At 37.2% G+C, this 10,254-nt stretch overlaps 1 protein-coding gene across 2 annotated transcripts in view; it reads left to right on the forward strand.

Moving 5' to 3' along the window:
- LOC106881129 (serine-protein kinase ATM) overlaps positions 1-10,254 on the forward strand; it is an 88,567-nt gene that overhangs the window by 38,853 nt on the left and 39,460 nt on the right. For both annotated transcript variants that reach the window (XM_014931398.2, XM_014931399.2), the window contains exons 27-32: positions 2,276-2,417; positions 2,807-3,024; positions 4,856-4,958; positions 5,132-5,206; positions 6,960-7,112; positions 7,800-7,932. In XM_014931398.2, the coding sequence (XP_014786884.1) occupies positions 2,276-2,417; positions 2,807-3,024; positions 4,856-4,958; positions 5,132-5,206; positions 6,960-7,112; positions 7,800-7,932 (824 nt within the window). The remainder of the gene's footprint in view (positions 1-2,275; positions 2,418-2,806; positions 3,025-4,855; positions 4,959-5,131; positions 5,207-6,959; positions 7,113-7,799; positions 7,933-10,254) is intronic.

The following is a 10,254-nucleotide window of genomic DNA, read 5'->3' on the forward strand; positions in this document are numbered from 1 at the left end:
CTATCTTAATGAATAAAAATTCTTCTGATAGAATAAATGGGTTAATAGAAACCAATGTAGCAAAGAACACAAAATAACTGTGGTTTAGTTCCTGTTTTTAAGGCAGGAACTCCTTGAAATTTTGGGTATTTGAGTATATTTAAGAATTTAAGGAATGGAGAAAACGCATGTTATAATTGCATACTTTATTCCTACATATGTTTCAAAGGATTACAACCTGTGTGATCCATAGGGATCTTTGATATTAAAATTGTAACCTTCTCATCAGATCATTGTAACTGAACTTGCACCCTTCAAAATATTTTTGAAACAGTAATTGAATTTCAAGTTAGTCTGCTGGTCTAATTTGTTTGTGTTTCTATCATGGTCCTAATCCGACAAGAAAACATGAATTCTTCATCATGGGCTTTAGAAACACTTATCTGATTTGCTTTGCTATAACTGCTTACAATAGCAAAACATTATTGTGTGATACATACTCCTGTGATTGGAGCATTGACAGTTAGATGTCTTCAACATAGACACGAAATACTGCCAGTGACAGGATGGATGTGAACTACTGACTCTTACATCTTCCTCGCCTTTGGTTAATTGTCTATTATTTAAAAGCACAGCCAAACAGGGATGTCATCTTGGCAGTCACTTTTCACTGTTGCTCCAGTTCAGTTAATTTCAAAGAAACCATATGAATGAGGGATCCTCTGCATAATCATACAACTTGCAAGAAATAAGTCAAATCACTAGCAAATCAAAGCCTTAAACAAGAATAACATATTGGATAAGATGGTTCTGGATGCACTGTGCCTAGGAGAAAGGCAGGATAGTGATGGTAGAAATACTTTTGATCAGATCTGCTCAATCAGGGCTGACCAAGGGTTACACACAAAATCTATCAAGAAAACAATTCAATGTTGTAAGTTGAATATTGATACAGTAATCCCTTGCCACATTGTGGTTCACCTATCATGGTTTATTATTTAAGCTTATGTCGATTCTTCTGCGCTGTTGTTTTGCATTTATAATAAAATAAATATATACAAATTATAAAAATAATAAAAAAATATATACAGTACAGTACTGTTTCTACTTCATGGATTTTCACCTATCACAGGAAGTTTTGGAACGTTACTCCCGTGATAGTCAAGGGATTACTATATTTCTAAACAGAATAATTGCATCAGTTTAATCTAAACCACTTTTCTTATATATATAAAGTCTGTTGAAAAAACAAAAGTAGATTTTAAAAAGTAATTATTTTACAATTTAATCTGTCTTGTCTCCTTCAAAATAGTTTGCACTATTGTTGATATACCATTCCCAACATTTTTTCAGTTCGTAACATGTTTTATGAATAGTATGCAGTTCTTACTGCAAATTCACTTTGATCTTTTTCATCATCTGAAATCAGCAACCTTTCAGGGTAGTTTTCAACTTTGGCAACAAAAAAAATCTGCAGCGACCAAATCAGTGAGTAAGGCCATTGAAGAAGGGAGTCATCTTGTGCATCGCTGTAAAGTCATGAATGAGAAGTGACACATAAACAGATGTGTTGTAGTGCAACATCCAGATTTTACTTGTTGATACCTTGGACCCTCCCTTCATACTGTTTCTCTATATACAAGTAAAACTTTTGACTGATTGTCTAACCATATGGAACAAACTTTTAATGAATTGTACCATTCCGGTCAAAGGAGAAGTTCAACATCATCATCATACTGACAGGCTTTTATTTTGTCAGTGTGACAATGATTTCAGCCACTGCAACTATTATTTTTTATTTTAAGATCAAGGCTATACATCCAAGTTTCATCATCCATTTTGACACTTTACAGAAAGTTTTTGTTAACAATCAAATAGTAGAACAATTCCTGGCTGTGAGTTGGTTCTCTTTTTACCCACAAATGTTTGCATTATATGGTACAAATTTTGATTGATGCTTACTACTTGGAAACTTCACAGTTATGCAACAATTTTCACAGACATAAGCACACTCTAAATATATGTTCATTCTAACGGTTTAGATCAATAACTGGCTGATGTGGTATGAGGTGATTATTATTAGATTGAAGGTCAAAATCACCCGTGCACAGCATTGCAGTTGCAAACATACTGCACTAGACGCTAGGCACACTGTTTAAAAGTCCATTTTCTTTGGACAAACTTTGTGTGTTTGTGTGTGTGTGTGTGTGTGAGAGAGAGAGAGATAGATGGATATCCCAGCATCTCAACTCATCATTTCACTGTGATCACACCAACTCTCAACTCATTTTTTCAGTGTGATAACACCAAATCCTAATCCACCATATTACAAGAGAGATGTCATCATGACAACCCTGCAGTACCTTGCCAACAATTTTTCTGCCAGCATCACTGAAGAACATAAGCCAACTCTTGTGCATTACCTGTCCCTGAATGCAGTAAGTAACCTTTTGATCTTTTTATAAGAAACAAAAGACCTAAGTGTCTGGTGAGCCTGTATATGTCAGTGACATTGTATTTCATGACAATAAAGAGCCAGTGATGACTAGAGAGACAGTTTGGTATATGTGTCACTGGTGTGATGTTGTATGCCAGTTGGGATAGAGGACCTACACTTACTGGAGATGATGTTATTGTCAGTGATGTATTATGTGGCAGTGAAGGTAAGGATCCTGTAGTGACTGAAGAGGTTATTGTGTATATTTCAGTGCTGTAATCATGCATGATAGTGAAAATATTAACCCTTGTTACTGAAAAGCTATATACTATCATTCATTCCATAAATACACAAAATCAGTTTAGACTAACTGAACAAGTTCTCTTTCAGGATCACTTCTGGAAGATTCTGTTGCTTCTGGGAGTACATATGAACAGCTGCAGCCAGTTGTCAGAAGAATACCGACTCATGTGCAGCTATCAACTCTTTGTTGACCTTTTACTGCAAGAATTTGATTCCAAACTCGGTGACTGCCATTTCTATATTTTTCGAGAAGTACTCTGCCGAATTTTACACCTCATTGAGCGACTTGGACAGCAAATCAAAGTGTAAGGATATTTTATCTATTAATTTTGGGCCATTCTCTAGGTTGTTGAGCAATTCAGCTTGACCCTCAGCTGTCAATTTTGTCCCTTGGTGAAGCACACTGACTGATTAGTCTTTGTAGTGGTCAGTGAAAAGAGATGATAGTACTAATGGTGTTGTTGATGATAATTTTATCTTAGATTATGCTTTCATGCATGTAGCAGGTTCATGGTGGCAATCTAAAAGTTCTTGACAAATGAAAACTTGTTTCCAATTCATCATTTTATCTCCCCCTTTTTAACACTGCATTCCGCCTCTTGTGTTCATGTTTTGTAAAGTTCAATATCCCAAGATCAGCTTAACCACATTTGCTCATATTTTCCTGTCTTACAGTTTCTTTCCACCTGTACCTTCTGGTATTTTTTGTCACCCACATGTCATCATCCATGCACATTACATGTCTATACTAACAGTCATTTCTCTTGCACATTATATATGAAACCTCTTACACCTAGTTTTTCTCTCAGTTCATCACTCATACTCATTAACATTGTATATCCAGTTATGCATGTTAGATTCATTTCTTTCCAGCCTTCACACTATCACTGAATTTCAGTGCTCATATCTCAATATCATGCAGCATAACAGTTTGTACACAAGCATCATAGAATTTGCTTCATAAAAGAAGCAACAGCTCCTTGAACTTTTTCCACTCTATTCATATTCTGGGTATAATTCTTTCAGGGGATTCTCTATAATAAACAATCAAAGGCTGTGAAGTAATCCTTGACTGAACACATGCACTAAATTCCTCACTGATCTTGCTAACTTTTACTTTGTTGTCTGTGTCTGTATATAATTTACACTGCTTTTTGTTCATGATCTACAGCAAGAGATCACTACACTACAGATCATGATACCCTGTCAAAAACTTTCTTCAGATCAACAAATGGTATAAAGGATTACTCTTCATTAAGAATTTCTCTTATGATTGTCTTACAAAGCATGAATTACTCCACACATGTCTCTCATTTCTTTTTTAAAAAATTCATGATCCACAGGCATGGCAGTGTGACAGTTCACTACAGAGTGTTCGCTCTTTTTGCTTGGACACTGTTGACTGACGTTTGGTGCTATAGCCATGGATTGACTAATACCTTATGAGTAAAAAATTGGTAGAATGAAACTCAAAGAGGTTTGTCATGTAAATATGTATGTGTTACGTGCATGCATGAATGGGTGTGTGTTTCTCTTATCTTGGCATGTGCACATTAATTGTAAACAAAAGCCTTCATCATACAAATGATGTCATTTGTTTGCAATCCTCTTTGATGGTATTCTGCAATCTAGCTATTGAGCTATTCAGTGTTCAAAAGACAATAAAATATTACATTACATGGTTAAAGATGAGAAGTGGCAACAGGAAGAGCATCTGGCTGTAGAAAATCTGCCTCAACAACTTTTCAGTGAAAGCATAGAAAAACTGGACATTAAAAACAATAAGTTTCACGACCTCCTATTTCTTTTTCTTATGTAACTACCAGGGAGATTTAGCAATTTTTCTCAATCTTCAGCACACCGAAGTTGATTGTGATCCAATTTTGAGTGGTAGACCTAACATATCTCCCAGTTCAATATAAACATCATGTAATTTTGTGCATACATTCACAATCTGTGTATGAACTGTCTTTGCTCACAGTAAATAGAAACCTGGTTTCAATTCGTTTGAATTCTCTAGAACTGTGTCCGTAATTCCCTTGAAAAGGTCATGAAATTAACATCCCCCCCCTTTCCTCTTCACCCTGCACCTATGTCAGAAATGTCTGTATTGACTGATACTATGTTATATTTCAGCATTCAGTGTTGTAATGACGAGAAATACATAGAAGCCACCATTGAACTTGCCTTGGAGCTGCTGCAGCAGTTCAACCTTGCTTCAAGTACATCATTCAGCAAGGTAACATTGCATAACAGATATCTCTCTCTCTCTCTCTCTCTCTCTCTCTCCCTCTCTCTCACACACACACACACACACACATTTCAAAATTACCAAAACATCATCACTGCCAATGTTATTGCTGTTGCCATTGTTCATTCTATTGAGTCCAAATTCTTTATTTCATTTTTCAGGAATTCTCTAAATTTTTGCCACAGATTGTGAAGACCTTGATGCCTTATTGCTGTAGTTATACTTTCAGTCACACAGTATGTTGATTATTAATATTATTGTTTTTGTTGTTGTCCTTGATGATGATGGTGATGGTATGTGCTTATGTGAGGAGTTTGTTTTACAGGGAATAATGTCACTATCAAATGTCTATGTACATCATTGGTTACAATATGCTTTCATTCTTCCCAATTTTTTTTTTACATTCCCATCATCTTGGAGATGTCTCAAGTGATCTCTTGGAAATATCTTGGACACCACTCAACAACTGAACAAGCCCATCTGTTGTCTGAGAACCATATGATGTGTCTGGCCCACAGTTGCACATTCAATATTCTGTGATCACAGTGCTCACTCCCACTCTATTCTTGAATTACTTTGTTTTGGCTATGCTACTGCAATAATGTTCCTAGCATGGATCTTTCCATAGCCCCACTCTGTTGTAGCCAGTCACTTTTCTTCATTCTTTATAGTAATCTGTGTCTCACTTGTCCATAAGATCCTGGTTCAGTCTCACTGCATAGAATCTTGGGTCAATGTCATTTTCTATATCTTCAGAGTTGATCCATACCTTGTAAATGAAATTGGGTAGATGACAATAGTAAAGAAGCCTGGCAGATAGACTGTACCTGTAATTCAGAAGGTCTGAGCTTGTCATACACTGTGTCACACTAATTCTGCCTGAGAATAATATTAAAGATTTATCTGTGGAATGCTCAGCCACTTACATTCATTCAAGAGGTGCAGATAATTTAGTTGACAAATAATTGATTTCTCTTCACTGAATGACCACACATGCATGCATGAACGTGCGCGCGCACACACGCACCATAGAAGTAGATATATGTGTATGCCAGTTCACTCTGTAAAGGGATGGCCAATAAGAAAATCATTCAACCATAAAAACCATGCCAAAAATGGTATGTATGAGTAATGTGATCCTAACCCAATAGAAACTTCAAATAGTTGCTAACTCAAATCATAATGAGCCACATGGAGAGTGACTTGAAATGATGAGTTAGGAGAGGAGCAGCAATGATGAGATTGGTGTGATCAATGTGTAGTTTGAATATCTGCATGTAAGTGCCTGCTGAAAAATCTGAATGGAAGGAACTAGTTGTTTGATCTGATGAATTTCACAGAAGGCATCTTTGGACCAGGTAATGTTGTTAAACCAACCAGAACACTAGGTCTACTACCAAATGCAGTCAGAATTGGTATAAATTATCAATACACCACCTTATGATGTATCATTTGTAAGTCTAAGAAAGCATGAATGATTTTAAATGTTAGGCCAACACATCTTTCAGGAGTCCATCATCATCATCATCATTTAACATCCGTTTTCCATGTTGCCATGGGTTAGACGTCAAAATTGTTTCAGAGTAGTGATAGAAATATATAAAATTAACTGTTTATGTGTGATTAAATTTTGTTTTTGCCTAATTCCATATTAGCTCTGATTGAGTGGATATATGATCATAGACATTCTAGCCATGACCACCATCTTTTATTTGGTCAGTGTAACCCCCCAACCTCATTATCCAGTATGAATGTATTTCTGTAATGTTTTGTGTGTGTGTGTCTGGATGTGAGACTCTCAGTTTTCATTTCTGTGTCTGGATATGTATGTGTGCATCTGGTTGTGGGTGTATATATGTGAATATACATGTGTCTGTAATAGTGTGTGTGTCTGTGGTAGTTCATTTGTACAGAAATATGTCTAGATGTAGTGTGAGTGTCAAGGTATACAAGTTAGTCAGTTCTAAAATGTTTGTTCTTAAATTTTAGGTTCTTAATCTGTTAGAATCTATGATATTTAATGATAATTATGAAAAAGGAATTTTGGAGCTGGATCCTTTTCCCAAGAGTGAGACTCTTCAGAAATTCCGAAAAAGGCATGAATCTCTAAAATATAAATGTGGCAAGTTTTCTCTTCAACAGGTGAGTTTTATAAATATTATAGTTCATATTTAATTGCACTCTGGTGGTTATCAAATTCTCTTCCTTGTTCTCATTGGTAAGATATACATAGGACTTAATCAGTTATATTTCAATTATTTATATCCATTTTGCTGTGCTAACAAGACTGGAATTTGATATTTTTCTTCCTTTCACAAATTTTGACATTTGTACATTTTGGGAGTAGTTGTTGTTTTACAATTCAATGACATGAAAATGAAACCAGTTGTCAACCAGCTAGACACATGCAGAGACAATTCCTAAATTTCCAAAACCTACACCAAAGTTGTCATTACGCTTAACTGAATAAAAAAATTGTTCTATCAGAAAACAAAACTCTGTTATTTCTATCATTATTGGATAACTTAGTTTTAAATATACAACAATTTGTTCACCCACTACATTTATGTATAGTGACTTCTGTCTCATCTTCCTAGATATTTGCCATTCTCTTTCTCTACCTCATAATTCTCTTTACATCTATTATTCTCTCTCTCACTCTCACTCTCTCTCTCACTCTCTCTCTCTCAGTTTCATATAGTATTGTCAGTAGCCCTGACTCTAATTCTTACCAACATCACTTGTTATATCAGTAGAAATAATGTAATCCATGTAATGACATCACAAGTTACAGTATAACTATAAACAACATTCTTTTGGTTTTTATAGGAAATTGAATGGTTTTTGAAAACAGGCAAGGATGTCACACTTTATAGAGGCACCCGGAGTGTAGAAAGTTTGAAATTTCTCCACAAACAATTGCAAAAGCACACCCATAAATTCAGAGATTTAATTGTACAAGGTAACACATCTAAAGTTCTATTGTAATACTGTAACTTGGCTGGGTAGAGAGTAAACTAGATGCTTTACAATATCTATGTCACAGACTTAATCATTCTTTGTTGAGATCTCGTTATGATCAGCTTTGCTTTCAGCTCTCTGTTGCTTTTGCTTCAACGAGTCTGAATATAGCAGTGATGATACAATAATATTGATGAAGACTTCTGACGTAGGCACAAAACCACAAATTCAATGTGAGGAGTTTAGTTAATTTGTCTGATCCCAACACACAACATGTACTTGTTTTATTAAAGGAAGAAAGGAAGGCAAAAATAGCCTCTACAGGGCTTTTTTGTTAACCTATTGTATGCACTGATGCTACTTTAGGTGGCTCTCATGACTTCTGATCCTGATTGGAAGTGCTAACATGTACATATTTTGTTTTGGTGTAAAAGAAGGGCTGCAATAGATATTCTGCTCAATATCACAGGCTGGCTTGTCAGTTTCTTTACCTTAACCAGTTGAGCATGTCCCTTGGTGGCTGACAATATGTGCATTTCTGATCATAGGCAGGAGTAATGGGGGAGCATCATAACCAAGGATTCTTTGGAGTTTGAATAATTCACCCCTGGAAACATAGGTGTTTATTTATCATCTTTAAACAACCCTTATTCAGGGACCTTTTGAGCAGGATGAGCTACTCAACCTGAAGAAAATTCTAACTGGGCCCCACCTGCAAGGTCATGCACATAGAGTTGTGATGCATATGCCTGATGTACCCTTAATCACACAGGTAGTCATGATGGGTATATTGGGCTTCATATATTTGTAACCCAGCATTACTTTGATGGTGTATGCTGCTCTCTCACTCAATAATAAAAATAATAATCCTTTCTACTATAGACACAAGGCCTGAAATTTGGGTGAGGGGATATAGTTGATTTCATCAACCCAACTGCGAAGATAAAGTGAGCTCATGGCTGTATCCTACACCAGTTTCGCATAACCAGCCCCAGCCCATTCAAAAGTACCTTGGATCGTAGGGTGACCTGCTGTGCTTGAGGAGACTTATTGAGTCAAGTACATCAACATCAAAATGAAAATCAAATGGAAATTGTAGTTGTGATACCCTTGCCAGTAGCATGTAAAAAGCACCATCCGAATGTGTCCAATGCCAGCGCCGCCTTGACTGGCTTCCGTGCCGGTGGCACATAAAAAGCACCAACTGATCGTGGCCGTTGCCAGCCTCCTCTGGCCCCTGTGCCAGTGGCACATAAAAAGCACCTACTACACTCATGGAGTGGTTGGCCTTAGGAGGGGCATCCAGCTGTAGAAACACTGTCAGATCAGACTGGAGCCTGGTGCAGCCTCCTGGCTTCCCAGACCCCGGTCAAACCGTCCAACCCATGCTAGCATGGAAAATGGACGTTAAATGATGATGATGATGAGGATGTATGTATAAGCCAATGAGGGAGACATCTACTTGGTAGCTAGACCTGGTAGAAATAGCAGCCAAATCTCCCTCAAAACACCCTACTGTCTTCATCCAACAATTCTGCCTATTATGTAGTTTGAATGAGAAACTGTAACTAAAGATTAAGATTATTAACCCCCAAATTTTACGCGCTTTAATAGCAATCAATTTTTTCTCTCTTTTGCTTTCCTCATAGACTTTCATGTCAGATGTAAAGGTGAAGAGGTTTAACTTGGACTGTGTTAAGTAGTGGAGATGTTTGGTGATTGTATGTGGTGGTTACTTTTGACTGTTTCTTCTCAATAAGGATAATTGATTGCTAATGAATCTTAACACAATATATATAGACAGAGTGTAAGTACCTTGAGAGAAAAGTTGAACCTAAGAAGCATCAGTTGTGGTGTGCAAGAGAGACGATTGCGCTGGTATGGTCATGTGGCGAGAATGGATGAGGATAGCTGTGTGAAAAAGTGTCACACCCTAGCAGTTGAGGGAATCTGTGGAAGAGGTAGGCCCAGGAAGACCTGGGATGAGGTGGTGAGGCACGACCTTCGAACACTGGGTCTCACCGAGGTGATGACTTCCGACCGAGACCTTTGGAAATATGCTGTGCGTGAGAGGACCCGGCAAGCCAAGTGAGACCTAAATCCAAGGCCTCTGCCAGGGGTGTAGCCAGCCCACTTATGCGTACCTTTCCTTCATTGGACACTAAACTCCGCTTGTTGAAGCAGGTGAAATCGAAATCGAACTAAATTTGACGACTGGCACCCATGCTAATGTCGTCTCCTTCATTGGACATGAAACTCGGCTTGCGAAGACCTGTTGGGGCAAGCGAAAGCGAAATCGTGATGGTACTTGTGCTAGTGGCAT

The sequence above is a fragment of the Octopus bimaculoides genome, chromosome 2 (genome assembly GCF_001194135.2).
Source record: "Octopus bimaculoides isolate UCB-OBI-ISO-001 chromosome 2, ASM119413v2, whole genome shotgun sequence".
Lineage (NCBI taxonomy): Eukaryota > Metazoa > Mollusca > Cephalopoda > Octopoda > Octopodidae > Octopus > Octopus bimaculoides.